Genomic DNA, 18,773 nt, shown 5'->3' on the forward strand with positions numbered 1-18,773 from the left:
CTCCGCATTATCTCCGGAGCGGTGGTTCGCCAATTCTCCGCCAAATGGTGATTCACACAGAGCGAAGCATCTCCGCCTTCACGTGTGTAATTCACACAGAAAGCCGGCGCTGCGGCTCCTAAAGAGGCGTGACGGTACACGTCATGTTGATGATGTCGGTGTTTCCCCAGGTGTTCCCCTGTTAATCCAAACCCGCAGACAGTTTATAATCATATGGATGCTGTTATAATGTGTAGTGATTGAGATCCTGACCCACCAAACATCCTGGAAAGTGACAGAGTTAAGTTTTTCGTGCTAAATTACATAATTATACATAATCACCATCAGTAAACAGGACACTGTCTGACTCTGTCACTCGCGGGGACGGAGGCTGTTTTCTGGGGGAAAGTTCCCTGAAGTCTCGGTCAGGAGGGCTGACGGTTGCTGTGATTTATTTTCATCAGAAGCACTCGGTGAGTTAAAGTTTTTTGACCAGAAATGTGAGGAAGAGTCCGTAGGACCGACAGGAGGACAGACGCTTCTCCACGTACAGCTGTGGTATTTGTTTTCCTCATATAAGTTGCCAAAGACAGTTACAGTTACTATGTTACCGTTCACTGGGATGGCTCACCAATAATGCGGCCCTGATACTACCTCCAGAGGCGGATCAGCGCCGGAGCGAAATTTCCCCCCTCTCCACATCTGAAACTTTCACACAGAGGAGAGTGCAGAGAATTGGCGCAGGATCCCCGCATGCAAACGGCAGTGTGAAAGAGGCTATTGTTTCCCTGTAAACTCTGTCTTGGTCTGCCTTTCCGGTGTTGCCACCTGGCATCCTGCTCCAGTGTCCCTCCAATGTGTCCTCGTGTCTCCTGTTTTGGTATGTTTCTGGTTTTGGTTTCTTGTTTCTCCTTTGCTTTCTCTTGCACTTGTTTAAGCTGTTTTTTGCCACATTGTTTTTGGTCCTCGACTCATTTTTGTTCTTTCTAGTTCTCCTGGTTTTTGTAAATTTCAGCTTTTGTGAATTAAAGCTCGCCTTTTGTTCCCCTAGTTCCTGCCTCCCGTGTGACTGCATTTGGGTCCTCCTCTAATTTCCTCAAGCGTAACATTTCATGATCCATTTCCCTTTGCTCTTCCTTGTCACTCAAACGCCGGAAACAACTGTCAATGTGATTAAAAAGCAAAACATCGTCCATGTTGCTCCCACATTCCGACTTGACGTATACAAACACACCAAAGTCGGAAGAATGACTTCTGTACATTGGGAGTTGGGACCATCCCAGGAGCAAATGATGCAGAATCAGCTGACCAGATTGTCCTGAAAGAATTGGAGCTGATGACCACAGCATTTCTTTTTTATGACATTAACACAGTGTGGTTTACCCTTCATATTTGTGAATGTTCTTTAGTGTCACTTGTGGACTCAGAAGTCCAATCTTACTTGTTGTTTGTAATGTACAAATGACATGAACATTCAGAGGCCTGTTGAACTGTCCCCCTGTCTGTCGACAGGTCTGCCCCGGCTCGGGCTGCGAGGGTCTGTTCATTACTGCTTGCAGTATTAATTTCTCTTGTTTCTGTCCAAAGAATGTGGGCGGAGTACAGGATCACGCAGGCACGCAGTCCAGATGTTAAAATAATCAACATAAATTGTGTTTGTTTGAAGGCAAATGTGACCAAAATGGTGGCACTCTGGAGCCCTACTTGCTGAGGCACTGATGGACTGTTCTTGATTTTGCCTAAAAACCCTGAGAGTGAACTGCTTTCCTGGTTAAATGATGCAGGAGCCATCAGAGTTTGACAACAACTGAACTAATACAGTGAGGACAGAACAAAAGATTTGATTTCCTTTGGGAAACAAAGAAATTGGTCATTTACCCACATGGTGGTAGGCCCATAATCTAATATGTAATGTTGATAAGAACAGAGCCAAAAGACAAAGAGAAGATACCTACTACTTGAGTACTACTACTTTGTACTTATGCATGATTTTACCATCAGGTTTGCAATGCAGCTTCTGGCATACACCAAACTGAAGCCTTACATTTTGTCAAAAGATAATTAGAATGACCTATTTAGACCAAATTACGCCGACAATCTGCCCTCAGTGTTTTGGGCACACTTTGTATGACAGAGCAGTAGGTCCTGTGAGTTCACTGAGATTTCAGGAAAGCGTATATCTGGCCCCACAAAGGACAATTACAGTACTTATTGGTCAATGTGTTACTATAAACTTGTAACATGGCATTATCTTTGGTTAGAATACGGTTGTCTACGTCTGTCTTATTGTGAAAACAATGTGTCCACATTAACGTTTCAAGTTACTGTTCACAGTGAAACACCAGAACAACATTTAAACAACAAAATCTCTTCTTCTCTGTGCTCTTTTCTTTTACTTAAAGTGTATATTGCAAGTAAAGTTTCTTAGGAAATGTATTAGGGGATAGGAATGTAACCATATACCGAACTTGGTAACATCACAATAAAAGGTACCGAAAGTGACAATAATTACTAGCTTATCATCTGGTTATTTTGCCCCTAAAGCTCTTGGATTGATCAAGGGAAATGCGAATTACGGTATTCTACTATCTCTATGTGTCAATGTATTGTTCTTCTTGAAAATCGTCATAAGTCCTGCTGCCTTTGATTGGCTGGGTTCTTTGATTTCGTTCTCAATGCTTGACTAAGACTGTGCCCACATAGACGCTCAATTAGTGTTGATTTTCTGCGGTGCTTGAAACTAAAGCTCACAATCCCCTGTGTGTGTGTGTGTGTGTGTGGGGGGGGGGGGGGCCTCAGGCTGCTGCAGTGAGGACAAAGCTTCTGTACATGGGACGCCCACTCTACCAACTGAGCTAAATGGCACCACCATGCCTGGTGTTTTTTTGATTTTCAGACTTCACTGCTGCATCGGCCCTGTTTGAAATAAAACCAAGACAGGGGAATGGAGAATACAGATATTGTTAAATATTATTAACGATGGTGAATATTTTAATTTGCCTTGCTTTGAGACCTGTAATGTATGCTTGTTGGTAGTTATGTTAAGTTTTGCTGTTGTTGTAGTTATAGTTTCTTCTCTGAAACATACAGAAAGCTTTGGATATTGTTGCAAAGGAAAGTATGACCTGAAGCTGAGGAGACCATAGCACATAGGCACTAGGTACAACATACCATGTGCAATATGTAACTGAAAATAATTTTTGATCCAATCCAAACCAAAGTCATTTTCAAGGTAAAGATTAAAATCACATTTACAGGGCATTATAAAATCAGTAAATAACCAACCCCGATGAAAATAGTATAATATAAATAATATTGCAGAGCTGTTGTATTGGACTGCATTAGTTTTAACTTGCTGTACCTCATTAACTGGGGTTTAAGTATTTATTGTATTTGAATACAGTGCCATTGTTGCAGGTAGTGTGTGGTGTGTTTACATTATATAAAACATTTTTATTTTCCCAGCATGTACATCAGCCCTTATGGAGTATCTGACAGTAGGATACTGCAGGTCACCAAAGTCTCTACGAGAGAGAAGTGCTGTCCTGTCCTCACTGCTCCTGCCTGCCTTTCCACATCATGCCAGAAGATCAACAAGGACGCAGCAGAGCACATTCACACATATAAAGGATTAACACAGAACATTAGTGTGAAACCAACGCGCATGATTTGGTTTCCAGGTTTCAGGTTGAGGTTATTATGAATATAAGCATAGTTAAATCTGTCGTACAATTCATTTTCATATTATACATATACTTAATCATATTAGTTTATTTGTGGGATATCGCACAAACCTTTTTAAAGGAGGTTTTGATGAAGTTACAAATATTTTCGTTTTTCAACAGGGTTGAGAGCATTTTGAACAGTTTTATAGTTAACTTATGCTTATTGTACTAAAGAAACAGTGATGATCTTTGTTTTGATGTAGAGCCAGAAGATTATCAAAACATTTTCCAATAAAGAAATTGTTGCAAGGGTTGTGCCCTAACCTTAGTGCAACAAACGTGGCTTGATTATGTCAAGACGTCCTGTTTAAATTAACACCTGTTTCTATCCCCACAAATGCAGCTCGAGATGTTGTGACTTCCTACCAAAATAATCAGTGTTTTGTTGCCACAAATGCGGTGTCACCCTTGAGGCAGGAACACACTGGCTTACCCAACTATTGGCCGTCTGAAGTGTTTGGGGAGACTCGGACGAGTTCGGGAACAAATCTGTTTGGTGTGTTCAGCTGCGTTGGAAGCTTTTGGAGCCGCGCAGATGTTGTCTGCTCCGATTCAACATGCGAAGTCTGAGAAGGTTGGATGTCGGAGGATTGGACGCCATCGGATACTCTTATTGGCTGTCTGTTCAATGACCATTCTGATTGGCGGTGTGCTAGCGAATCAGCACAGTGTGTGGGAGGGGCGGAACAAACCACTTTTCCCCTCCTGCGACGTCTTCGTATGATAACGAGCACGAGATCAGACAACGCGACCATCAGCTCAGCCATAATGATCTTTCAAGTAATGCCAAGTATTGTATTCCACAAACGTCTTCTCAGGTCAAACGAATACTGAGCCAATACTGTGTGTGCTTTGTTTTTTTTCTCTGATAATTTATGGTCTGCACTACGTTCCATCACTTCCTGTTTCATGTTTTGGAGTACTGGCAGGAGAGTAGCGCCACCCAATTTTAAGGAGGCTTACTGCATCTCGCACAAGCGCAGAACGTACGCGCTGCTGTGTAGTTGGCAGTTGCCAATGCAACTATTCTGCCGAACGGCTCAGACGAGAGGCAACGGAGTGGTCAGATAAAGGCAGTTCGACTATGCTACTCAATCGGACAAATGCAATTGTCCGAGTACACATGCCTGTGAGAAAATCGAATTATTGGCTTTCTTGCGGTTATTTCGGAGGAAATACGCCACCTTCGCCGTCCTTCTACTTCCGGCTCACGGTCCCGGGAAAAAAAATCTCGCGCCTGCGCAGAATGCAGAAATCCGATCCGATCTGATGGAACGTATACATGCAGGAGTAAGATCGCAATTTTGCTTTAAGGTGGAACTGCGCTACATTATATCTAGGGCATGGAGTTGTTGTAATAGAACGATATTATAATGAAATTCCACAGAAAATGTTTCCATATAATTGACCCTGCTCTGCTGAGATTGTCTGTCCGCTTGTAAAATACCATTGCTGTTCTATTTTATTTTATTACATTATTTTTTTATTCATTATTAACGATTATTATTTATCTTTTATTTGGCTAAATCATTCTTAGAAAATAATCTAAATGTTATCAATTATACGTCTGGGTTCTGACAGGTTAGTGTCTGGGTCCAGACCCGGACCTCTGTCCTACACTTTCCCTTCCACCACCAGATATGAAAGTTAGGTCATAAATATGTAATGTGCAATTGATATATTTAGCTAAATTGTTAAGTTAAATACCAACATGTTAATCCTGGCGCTGTAGTTTTATGGAGCGGAATTCACTGTCTTTCTGCTGTCTGAACAAGTATGAAATAGTTATTTAGCAGCCCATAAACAATACATTTTAGTTTCCAAGCTCCTGAGATGTGCTGATACATTCTTGTTTTATAATTGTAACTTCGTCTTACAAAAATATCAATCACGCATGTGCACAGAGCAGATTGAGCCAGACAGGAAGTCACACAGCAAAACGCCATAGTGCATCTGGTCAGTTTTCAAAATATAATCCTGTGTCATCACTGTTTGACCGCAAACTTAGGATAGGATAGTGAAGCCTCTAATATTAGTTAATGTTACTCTGCACAAAAAGTGAAGAGCCTTATTATGTGCTTTATCTGATCTATTCAATGTACATGATTTCACATTTGCAGTTTGTTAATTGGCTGCTCCACACAGGGATATTCATGTATGTGGTATTCTGTGATTTGACGTTTCACTTTGACCTAAAGCAACAGTAATGGTAATGATGAATAACTGACTGTTGCTGTGATGTATTAGTTGCGTCAATGCTCAGAAAAGCATGAAAGTATGTGATATGCAACCTGGAGGGTACCTGCTAAATAATCAACCACTAATAATACTAGCAGCAGTTCTGTGCAACTAGGGAACATAGCTGCAAGGAGGATTTCAGAAGCGTTTTCAGACAATTCTTGTCTGAGCAAGGAGGACGAGTGAACCTGGCTGCTGCCCAATTCAACCAGCATCTGAGAGCCATGTGTGGACCTCTCCACTCATTCTCTCCCTCTCTAGTCAAGGGAGTCGTTTAGCTTTGTGACACATGCCCAAGAGGATTTGCCAAGGACTCTCGACGTGCATGAGTCATTATTAGTTAAACAAGAACATGGCTGGCTCCTCACTTGGTTGGAGGAACAGTGAACCAGGACCTCCAAACATGGCTACGGTGCCTTTCTGCAAAACACATCTAGTGCATAAATGACAAGGATTTGTTTCATGTCAGGGGAGTGCTGGTGTAAAGCAAGACCCCACTGCACCAGGGGTATTTGGTCTGCTAAAGCAAAAGATCATTAACCCACTCTTTTTAAGTTGGAGAGTAAGTCCTATAAAAGCTGACAAGCAAAAATGGATCTGTTAATTAGTTACTTGATTACTCGATAGGTTTGGTTTATAAAATGTCAGAAATATGATTCAGTTAACTATGACAGTTAACTGAATATATATATATATATATATATATATATATATATATATATATATATATATATATATATATATATATATACACACACATATATATATATATATATATATATATGTATATGTATGTATTCAGTATATAGAAAGTCACGTTTTTTCTTTACTTTTTCCTTTAACAATTACTTAAACTGATTAAAACCTTGCAGCTCTAGTCTACATTGGATCATATCTAGGGCTGCCCCCAAATATTCGACCAAGCACTGGTCGGCCAAAAACTCATTAGCCGACCAAAATTTCATTGGTTGATTGGTCGCAGGAAAAAAAACCCCAAAACATTTGGAGCCGTGTCTTGTCAAAATTAAGTCAAAATGTATGTGACTGGCGGCTGGCCTGTGTATAAAAGGCTGGAGGGCTTTTAATTTGAAGGGCCGGATACAGGAAGTCGTGACACTGTCAGTGTTTCTTTTTTAACACGGCAGGTCCCTTCGACATCGCGGTTAGACAGTTAACAATTAATAGCCAACCATGTCGAGAAAGACATCTAAAATATGGGATCATTTTGAAAAGAAGAAGGATGGCCCCAATAAGGTGACATGCAAACTCTGCAAGAAAAACTTCGCCTATCACTCCTCCACGATGAACATGACGTACCACCTTAAACATGTAAATAGCCTAGCTACCTGCCCATGGCGCCCGAACGTTTGAAAGCAGAGATAAATACATTTTATTATTGTTATATGCGCTAGTATTAGACTATTTGTGTGTACTGGGGAAGCTAAATTATCCAGCTCACTGTGTTTTACTTATTGTGCAATCCAAGAAAATCCTTGGTCGGGGGCAGCCCTAATCATATCACAGACTATTGCCATCACATCTGCTGGCACATCTGCTGCTGACTCTTTTCAGTGTGACTCGGCGTGGCGGTGCAGCTGGGATTTCCACAACAATTCGGCTACCTGCTTGCACGCGTGTCTTAAACTAATGGCGTGCTTGTTCCAATCCTTGCAGTGCTATCAATTAATCACTAACCCTATTCACACTGCCCTTTGAGTGCGGGGATCCTGCTCCAATTCTCCCCACCCTTTCTCTGTGTGAAAGTCTCATAGGTGGCGAGGGGTGAAATTTCGCTCTGGCGCTGACACGCTAGTGTTGCCAGATACCAAAATTATGACTTTGGTACGATACCTGCCTAAAATATCTCGATACCGATACTGAAACAATACCACGGTGGAAACTAAAACATCATCAAAAGTAATGGAATAAAATATTAGATGACAGAATGTGAAACTTAAAATGATTTATTTATTTTTATCAAAACACAGTCAAAATAAAACAAAATTTTTTTTGTAAAAGCTGCTGAGCTTTATAGCTACTTAACCTGTTAGAACAACAATGGAATGGTTATGCAGCTGTTTAACTTAGCTGCCAATGTGGTTACAAGCATCTCGTTATCCAAGAAGACAAGTGTCTTCTTGTTTTGTTCATTTGTCTTGTTTGCTCTCAGAAATTATTAAATAACCTGATTTTCCATAGTAGAAAAAAATTTACAGCACATTAACTACAATTTTATTCAGCATAAAAAATGAACATACATGACGTTAACTGTAAGTCTGGCAATTCATAAAATAAGAGAATACTTTGTTCATCCCACAAAGGGGAATTTAGCAATTTGCATTTCATTTTGATAAAGTAGTGCACTAAAGTACAACACAAATGGCCCAGACCTGGTGGAGGTCTGTGCTCTAATCACACCATTTTCTAATAATATAGCCTAAATTACAATATATATTATAAATTATTGACAAAAATTTACATGCTATGATTATATTACTAGTACTGATTGAATTTATAAGTGGTGTTGTTGATCAGCATACTTGTGAACACCAGTGCATGTTATGGTAAAGTTCATGTTACCAGTATGAACGTTGTGTTTGCATACAGAGATGTGTGGGACCACATCGGACTGTTAAACAGTTCGCTTTACCCCTGACTGCCTCGTGCAGCTCTGATGGTGGAAATAGTTCGCTTGACTTCCATCTGAGGGATATTAATGCCATCTATCGCTAACCTGCAGCTCTTTGAACTCTTTGAACAAGTCAGCATGTCTGTCACTAGATGTTTCGCCAAGTTGGACGTGTTGGCTCTCTTGTCCATTATGGATTTAAAGCATCGTTTACAGACGGGCTTTGTGGTGTCCGTGGGCTTGCCCTTAGGGCCTTGTGCGTCTGCTTCTTCAACAAGCCTAGGACGGTCGGCAGGAGCACTCATGCCACTTTCAGCCATGTCTGTCTCGCTCTGCTCTGTGACTGTCTGTCACTGTGAAACCACGCCCACTCTGTCTGCAGGCAGTGAGGAAGCAGAGAGAAGCTGCACACAGACACGCTGCCCCACTGTCGCACAAAGTTCATAAAGTACCGATACTAATAAAACGTGAAAAGTATTGTTTTTAACAGCTGGGTACCGCGGTACCTTTCTAGTATTGGTGCAACACTATGATACGCCTCTGGAGGTAGTATCAGAGGCACAGCTTTTGCGAACCGAACCAGTGTGAATGGACAAGCCAGCTGCGCGGAGTGGTGGTGTGTCGGTCTGACGGTCTGAAAACTACGCAGGTCCTTCACTCAACAAATAAAGAGAAATGTCCAACAAAGCAACATTACATGACCAAACAAAAGTAACATAGTAACTGTCTTTGGCAGGGGTGTCACGATTCTCCAAATCCTCGATTCGATTAAATTTTTGATTCTAAGGTCACGGTTCGATTTGATTCTCTATTTTTACATTTATCTTTTTTTAAGCACAGGTTGCTATGCCATTTTTAGACTAGACTTTTATGCAATATATTATCTGACCTTTGTTTGCGATGTACCACACTACATTGTCAAATTTAAAACATTTATTAATAACATGATGTAAAGATAACTTATATGTTCAGTCAACTGGAAACTTAAACAAAATAACCTGCCATCCAGTTTCTGCAGAGCTTGCAAACTGTGGCTTTTTTGTTAACAACGCTAACGTTGTCAACATAGCTCACTGGAAATCCAAAATACTTCCACACCGGCACCTTCAGTGAAAGAGGAGGGGGTTCAAGTTCTGTCGATGGGTCTCCTGCATTGCAGTTGCCATTGTTGTACGAGTGGCATAGCCCCTTTCAGGAATAGGGCGGTGCCTGAGGTGTGTGTGCTTAAGGTGTGAGTGGGCGAGTGAGGGAGCGTGTGTACGTGTGGACAGTGAATGAATGGGAGAGGAAGGAGAAGCGAAAGGAGTAGCAGGAGTAGCGACAGCGATAAAGTGTACAGTATAGGCTGCAGTTGGGCTGTGAATAAAGGCGACGGCTAGATACTGGTATCTGGTTAGTGATACCTGCCTGTTAGGTCGCACTCGGGGATCGACACTTTTTGTCTGCCTTGACGGCGGTGCGCTGGAGCTCCAGCTCCAACGGTGAATAGTTCAAAAACCTTCTTTTTAGTAAACACTGTGTACACAAACAATGTTCTCAATGCTCGTGTTCATGTGTAGAGACCCTGGTGATGCTACGAGCAAACTTTCATGTTGTGTCGAGCCTTCTTAGTGTTTTAAAAATAGAGATTTTGATACTAGTGTACCAGTACCCCACGCACTCCATTGAAAATTAGCTTGCCCGAAAACGAAACTACTGTAAATCTTAAAAGTGCCTCTTTCCTCGTAATTATGCATTTACTTGAGGGTTTGACTATTCAATCACAAATAAAGCCTCGGTTGCTTTTTGGCGAGAGTTTCACTTTAACAAGATTACACTTCATAAATGTACTGTAATATTTTAGCTGACTACAGTTTGTAGGTGAAAGTAAATTAAGTTGCTTTACATTTGTGTACATTTTATCAATCTTAAAGTAACCAGGTACAAGCAGTGACCAGGTGGTGGACTAGTGACTTCAGAACACAAAGACCTCAGTACAGAGACAACTGAGAATGAGACACATAATTTTTAGCAAATTCTTTTGAATCAATATAAATTTATTTCCTCAACATTTTAATGATGATTTTACTATGCCACTAACAATGAACAATTATAGATGTCAATAAAAAGAAACATCTTTTGGATCGTAATAGGTAGGCTAATGGCTGATTCTGCTTCCAGTGATCAGACCCAAAAATCGGAGCATCCGTAGCAGTAAACTATGAAATTACAACTGTGACTAGTTAAATAAGGTCCAGTTTTAAAATAACAAAATGTCTTTGTTTCACAAAGACACATGTTCAGGAACTATTTTAGCAGTAATGTGAACCACCAGATGTCCTGCATTAGATGGTCACAGGAAGAGGCCAGTACCTCCTTTCCCTCCTTTCAACAACTATCTTGGACCCAATCGCCCTGTGCAAATGAGCAAAGCTTTGGGGATTTCTGGCTTTGCATTCCATAATGCTGTAGAGACTGAGCGCCTCACAAAGCCTGACTGCAGCAAATTCCACACAATGGAACTCCACTTTTCCTCCCTGACTCACCAACACTGTCACCCAGACAGACCAGGCCACTGTTTTGGGCAAGCTAGCAGAGTGTCGAGTAAAGACATTAAGACATATAGGCTGAGAACAATGGCTGGCTGCTGACCCCCAGGTAGTTCATGCAGATCACAATGGGGGTGCCCAGAGAAATGTTTCTGCTTATCACAGCCATTACCAGGCAGATCTACGATGTGCAATCAAGGCTCCAGCCTCCCTGCACCCGCAAACCCCAGAGACCACTCATGATCTGGACACTAATTCCCTTCAACACAACACTTCCCATTCAACCAACACACACAGCTGCTGAAATGACAGTCAGCCACACAGTAAACAACAACATCGCTTTAATCAAAGGTGTGATTGGCAAAGGACAAAAAAGCAGAAAAATATACTTCTCCACTATATCTCTCTTTACATTTATTTTGTCCCATTGTTGGCTTCAGCTAATAAAGAAATAGTTCACCCCACACATCCAAAATTCTTAGAACAGTGTTTCCTCTAGATTTTTTTTGTAGCAGCGGTGCACTGAGTCAGTAATCTAGCAACACTAGGGGGGTCCAGGGGCATGGTCCCCCGGAAGAACATTTTGAAAAATATCCCTTTAAATGGTGACTACTGGTGAAATTTGAAAAAAAAAAAAAAAATCAGAATCAGAGACAAAATAGTGTAGAAGTTGACACGGCTGCTTGAAAATATGTTAACCTCTTGAGAACTTTTTTACCATTAATTTCTATATTATTATATATTTTTTATGGAAACAGAATCTGTTCCAGAAGTCATTAGGCCACATGACATGGAAGCTATTGAGAAATAAAAAAATAATTTTATATGCATATTAATATTCATATAAAATAGAGGATTCACTAAAATACAGTAACAAGAGCTGTGTCTCATTTCCCTAGTCTACTAATAAGATCTACTGCTGGTTTGAAGTCACTGGGCCACATGAAATGGAAGATACCGAAAAAACGGTGTGTATTTTATATATTCATGCTAAGTAACTTAATGACGGTCCCTAAATCAGTTTCCAGTGATTCAGCGCGAGGCTCTGGGAGGTGAGCTAACCATCCTGAGCTAACACTGGGTGAACCTCAGTGAAGTCTCAGCTGGACCCGAGTGTATATCCGCCGAATATCCAACCTGAAACTAACTTCACCCCGGTTCGATGAGTCGCCTGTTGCAGCCTTTAAATAGGATGACGAGGATTTCAGTCACTCAACTTTAATGGCGACTTGTAGAAATTATACAAATGGCAGTAATGATAATAATAATCGATTTCAAGATAACTTTGGGTGTAGTGCTTTAACTGTGTGCAACTTAAACTCGCCATTCGCCCGTGATATTAAACCTACAAAAATCATGTGTTTTTCTCTTTTTGGCGGCAGCAGCGCTGAAAATCCAGCGGCAGGATGCATATAGGAGAAACAATGACACATCAGATAACCCTCCACAACGATTGCAGGCTCTTTGGTGGAGCTCTGCTTTGAATGAAGTTCCGTTGTGACAAATGAATGGACCACTTGCGGAGTGACATGACGACATGAATCAGAAGCACAAAAAACGTTGACAGCGGTGGCCGGTCATTATGTTTACCAATTTACGAGAGCCTCATTTTCAGGTCAGAAAAGCCGGATTTCCAGATTTATCCGGAAGAATAATAATAATGGATTGGATTTGCATGGCGCCAGGTTCCATTCATTCATACACAGTCATACTGGTGGTGGTAAACTACGATAGTAGCCACAGCTTCCCTGGGGCAGACTGATGGAAGCGTGGCTGCACATTCAGCGCCAACGGCCCCTCTGACCCCCACCTGAAACATACAGCAGTCATACACATTCACACGAGGCAAGGTGGGTGAAGCGTCTTGCCCAAGGACACAATGACCATGACACAAGTGGCAAGGGCGGGGATCGAACCGCCGACCCTCCAAACATTGGCCAACCCGCCAAATTCTCAACTGCCTGCCATGTTCCAGGATGTGCAGACACATATGTGGTGTATGGAACGGTTAATTTTGAAGCTGCTTTTTTGTGTTCATCACATAGATCAACAAAACACGAGAAACATCTGACAAAAATACATTGAAAGCAAAGGAGCAAAAGGCCAAGATAACCAAATGTGGAACACAGGGCTAATAACTTGTGAAATACAACTGTTTTCATCACTGACAAGCTTTGATACTACATGTCATACAAAGATGTAAGACTGTTGAGTATTTTCTTTTGCTGCAAAGGTAATATCAGTAATACAAGCAGTTCAGACTTGATATTGGCTCCAAGTCTAGCAAATCCCAGGGAAGATATGAAGTAGTGTCATTACAGAGAGGAAACGTAATTTACTGTCATGCTTCCAACAGAATCTCCTTAGAGAAAACAGCTGAAAAATAAATGTAGGCCCAAAAAAAGAGAAAAGTCTGAGAAAAATGTACTGACATTTCTCTGACAAGAATAACTTTAGAGATGTGCAGGATACAGGCTTTACTTAGAGCTGAAAAGCTAGCAGTAGCTGTCTGTTTGATATCAAGACACATGATGTGGAAACGTGTGATTTAGTGGATTACATCATCTGTTTTATTTACAATGGAGGATGCACTGCTCTGTGGCTCAACTGGCAAGGATTACTTCTGTTGCATGTCCCTTTACACTGTTTAATGACACTCTTACAAATTGTTAATGTTTGTGCAGTAGATAATAACAGTCAGTTAAAGGTCCCATCAGCACCAATTAATAGGTTTGGCCAATTAATCTGCGCCGATAGGACCCTTACTTGTGAGCCAGGATTGTCTTATTCTGTACTGCAGCGGCCCAGAACAGAATGAGTTTCAGCTGGTTGAGGACACTAACATTTTATCTATAACACTACTCAAAAAAGTGCTTATTTAGCCCCTTTGTTATTTAGAGTGTTTCCTTAACATAAAAATTATTGTAAATTGTTGTTCAGGTTAACCTTTAAAATCCAACAGATGTGAAAAAGACAAGCATAATCTCACTCTACTTCCACCAGAGTTATAGCTAGCCACCACCTCGTGTTGTCAAGATCTTGATCTAGCCAGAGTTGTTTGGTGTTTCGGATGCAGGAGATAAGGTCATGTGTTGTGGCCAAGTACGATTAATATATGCAATTCGACAAAGGTATTGTTAACTTTTATAAAACAAGATTACATGCTAGCCAACAACAGATTCAGTTGTTCAGTAAAAGTAATTCTGTTGAGCTTAAGTTAAATTTATCAACTTTCCCTCATCATGTTATTTCTTCATAACAATAAGCAAGTTATAGCTGAATAGCAAGGCCGACAATAAATGTCATAATTTTGATTGCATTTGTACTTGAATGTACCTGCTGCTATGATGACCTAACCTATCTATCTATCTATCTATCTATCTATCTATCTATCTATCTATCTATCTATCTATCTATCTAACCAGTTAAAAGTTTGTCATATGTTCTAATTGATCTTACAAAAAACTAGATGGTGTCCCTTATACTAGTGCATTATAAATAGATCTCAGAGCGACAGACATAACTAAATTAAGGATTGACTTAATAAAAGACGGAAATGTAATTGAAACATTAAAAAACATATGAAAAATACATGGAATTAATAGAATTGTTTCATGTTTAACAAATACTTATGTTTAACAATGATTATTACCCAGAATAACTAAAATGTTACACCTTTTCATCTGGTTACACTACCTTTGCACTAAAGGCTTACGGTGGCTCATCTTATTTTAAATTCCGGGAATGGCAGGGTGCCAGGTGTGAGGTGGAATGCAGTGCCTATACAGCACATACCTACAGGTCAAGTGACTACATAATAAAAACAATCTACAGTCACTGTTACTTAATCCTGCAAAGCTCTCAGGATCTAGAGCAAGAGCCCTTGAACTCAAGGACCTTATTTCCTACATTATCACTTTTAACGTCACCACAAGAGAGAACTATACTTACAATTAGAAGCTGTATCATTCTCAATGAAAAGATTGTGAAAAGACGGTGAAAAGACATTTCCAATTCACTTGGACTACCATTTTATGAGGCTTAATTCAGTCATCGCAAGCAGACTACAAACTGCAAGGACACAACTCTGCCTTGCATTAAGACATTCTTCTGGACCGGGGATGTTCCCAACTTCCTAACAGGAGCTTTCATTTATAGTAGTCTAATAGCAAGAAAACGCTGGACACAATTTCATTTGTAAAATTAACATAGTCCCAAAAATGTTGCATATATTACATATTAGATGCAACAGTTAACAGGCATTGTTAACATTTGTAACCATTTTTGTAAAGCAACGTTTGACTAAGAAGACGTGACATTTCATTGCAATTTATGTCAATATGTAATTTAAATGTGTATATTAACACAATATAAATACATTAACTGACTAATCCTGCACATCCCTAATCTCAACAGTGCCTGGTTAACTTGAGTTAGGTGTGAAGGAGTTTTCCCATCGCATATGACCAGTGTTGTGTTTTACAGCCGAATGAGGGGAGGCTGGGTATGAACTGCATTCATGTCCTGACATGACAGTCAAACAAGGGGGAAAGCGACAAGTGGCTGCAGCTTCAAAGCTCAGCAGCATGAAAGCTGGGAAACCACAGCATGCTCTCCTGGTCTGATCAGTCCTCTACACACATCCTACAGAAGACCTAAACAATCCTTTTTATGTTGTGGTGAAGCACAGACATTCATCTCTCCTTTGAGGGATATCTGGGCAGGGGTGCACCATTGGCTTCCTAATTCTGAGCATGCTGCTGCGGTACAGGCTAGCTGAGTTACCCCTTTGTCCCTCTGCTCACAGACTGAATGAAGCTATTTATAGTCCCATGTATTATGGATTGAAATGCACAACAACATTGCAGGGACCAAATAAAGACAAAGGGTGCCACATATTTGGGAGAATGGTCAGATCTGGCGCTCTGTGTTCTCTCACTGTGGCTCTAAGAAACTGTGGCCAGCAACTTCAAAAAGGAAATTGTTCAGTGGGGTGACTGTAGCAGAGTGCTGACAACCATGACACAGTCACAAGTGCTTGTCATGAAGCATTTCCTTCCTTTTATCTCAGGGGGTCAGTCAAACACAGAGTTTAACCTGCCCAACAAAACCCGTCCAAGCACAACGACAGCTTTTCTGACCATAGAGAAGGAAGCAGCTTTAGAAACTGCTCCACATAGCCTCTCTATTGCAATGGGTTGTTGAGATTAATTGTAGAAAGCAAGCCATTGGATAACCCTGACTATGAACAAGGATCCTCCCTGGGAACTGGTGTACACATTTCCCCCAAAACATGATTAACAACCCCAGTTAAAAGTCCGCAGGAGGAGGCTTTGGTTAAAATCTGTGTCTCATCTAAAATCTAACTGAATCATTGCATCATCATGTATCATTTCATAAGACGTCCTTAAAGCATGCGTATATGAAGGAGATGTGGTCACCTCTCATGCCGTGACCTTTGTTGTAGAGCCTAACAGACTATATTGCTTGTGGCTGACTTCACCAGCTGTGTGACCCGAAAACCCCTCTTCATTAACCTCTACAGGAACAGCTGAGCTCACTGGCAGGTGTCAGAACTATGTGAAAACTTCCTGAGACACTGCAATAACATCTGCACTACTACAGTATCATTTCCAGCAACTTTTTGTTGAAACTTCAACTTAAAATCAGTTATTTTAAATCCAAAAGTTGTTAACACTTCGGTTACTTTGCTAAAACGATATCAGACATTAAAACGTATGATTATAAGCAAGGGGGTGAAATGTAAAAAGGCTTTATGCATTCATTGCATTCTCGTCCAGTGTGCCTGGAGGGTTGGTTCCCGTTAGATTTAAGGGAAAAGCTACTTACAGAATGGTAGTCTGGGGAGAAACTGCTGGTACGGTTTCCAAGTTCAGATGCATACATCTCACGGTCGTTCGGAAGCATAAACAGCGACTCGGACAGCTACATACGAACTGTGGTCCGCTAGCGAGCAGAAACAAAGCCGCCGCGTAGAGACAAGGAGAAAAGAGCTGGCCAGCCCGCAGCGCCATTGCTAGCATTGAGCCGAGCCGAGCAGAGAGCGCCAGCTGCCCCACTCCTCCTCAAACACTGACTACCAGTAAGTTAGTTCAAATGGGACGGACACACACACACACACACACACACTGAACACACACATATAAAGCGAGGGGGTTGGGACGGGCGAGAGACAGAGAGAGAAATGGGCCAGTGTGAGTGTGTTTGCAACACAACTTAAGTCCAACAGAAAGTTGAGCCTAGCAACTATTTTACAAAATTTACTGTCATTCAACGAGGCACCAAATAGAGACGAAAAGCTACGACTGTGTAGCCTACCTTCTATCTAAAGTTTTGCAATGTAGTAGTACATTTTGAAACTTGCTATAGCGCCCCCAATCCCATAAATTGCACTTAATTTGTCATTATCGCAAAATGTTCGCTACTCGGTTTGCAACATACTGTGGCATTCGGGTCTGTAGACTTTTTTGAGTATGGGACATGGCTCCAGTACCTGAAGGTAGTGTTGAATGCCTTGCATAAGCCTACATTTGCACAGTGGTGGAATGTAACACATTTGCTACATTTAATGAGGAAACTGACCTTAAGAACAATATCAAGGAACTAGCACTTGTATATCATTTTATTGATTTAATTCTATTTAAACTCAACTATATTTCAGAGGGACACATTGTAACTACTTTTTACTGCTACCAATCCATGACTTGATACAGTCTATTATTAAAGGTTAAGCTACCCAAATAGCTTACCTTCAACCTTTAACATACCTTTACCAGTTGCAACATTAAAGTGACACATCTCTGATTAGGCTATAATACAGTAACATACTACTCTGAGAGGGACCGTTGTGCATCATAATCACCTTACTTTTGAAACTTGTAAATAGCCTATAATTTGATGTTTTAACAAAATGTGGACAAAATATGTATATGTTTACTCAATTAAGATTTTGAATGCAGGACTTTGTAATTATTTTTACAATGTGACATTCCTGCTTTTAAGTAAAGGATTTGAGCACTTCTACCACCACTGCATTTTTCTAGGCTACTTTAATACCCAATGCCTCTGAAATGTAAGTAAGTAGAAGTAAAAGTATTCTGTATAAGGCACTTGTCCTTTATGGACAAGCAGAATACTTTGTTAAGGTGTGTAACTATCTATAGTCTCACTAAAGTTACTATTTCACCATTACATTACATTCATTTAGCTGGTCTATCCAAATCTATTTAAAATAAGAGCATTTAACCATGAGGATGCCAAACCCAAAACTGCAATAAAATTTCATGCAAGAATTCATGCAAGTACATCCAACTTATTCAGATATGCTTAAATACGCTTTAAATGTAAGAAATGTGTTTCTGCAATCCTGATATCATAGTGCTGAGCTCAGACCACCGCCAACAAGAGCCAAAGTCACGCCCCTTCCAATGTACCCCAAGGGACCTTATTTTGGAAAAATGTACCATTGAAAATACACTAATAAAATTAAGATTAATTAATCTAAAACAAAAAATAGAAAATAAAGACACTACACCATCCCACTCAACACACGTCACCAACACTAACATGGCTGTCAAGTCAGCACAGAAAGGCAAACCCCCCAAAAAACCACTAGGCCTTCAAGCCAACTTTCATAGTAGCCAAACCATTGAT

General features: G+C 40.6%; 1 protein-coding gene across 4 annotated transcripts in view; it reads right to left on the reverse strand.

Moving 5' to 3' along the window:
- pxdn (peroxidasin) overlaps positions 1 to 17,196 on the reverse strand; it is a 75,881-nt gene extending 58,685 nt beyond the window's left edge. For 2 of the 4 annotated variants that reach the window (XM_030391382.1, XM_030391380.1), the window contains exon 1: positions 16,950 to 17,196. In XM_030391382.1, coding sequence (XP_030247242.1) covers positions 16,950 to 17,143 — 194 coding nt within the window. In that variant the 5' untranslated portion in view covers positions 17,144 to 17,196. The remainder of the gene's footprint in view (positions 1 to 16,949) is intronic. The other 2 variants (XM_030391384.1, XM_030391383.1) reach the window with 1 other exon arrangement.
- Positions 17,197 to 18,773: the final 1,577 nt, after the last annotated feature.

The sequence above is a fragment of the Sparus aurata genome, chromosome 16 (assembly GCF_900880675.1).
Source record: "Sparus aurata chromosome 16, fSpaAur1.1, whole genome shotgun sequence".
Lineage (NCBI taxonomy): Eukaryota > Metazoa > Chordata > Actinopteri > Spariformes > Sparidae > Sparus > Sparus aurata.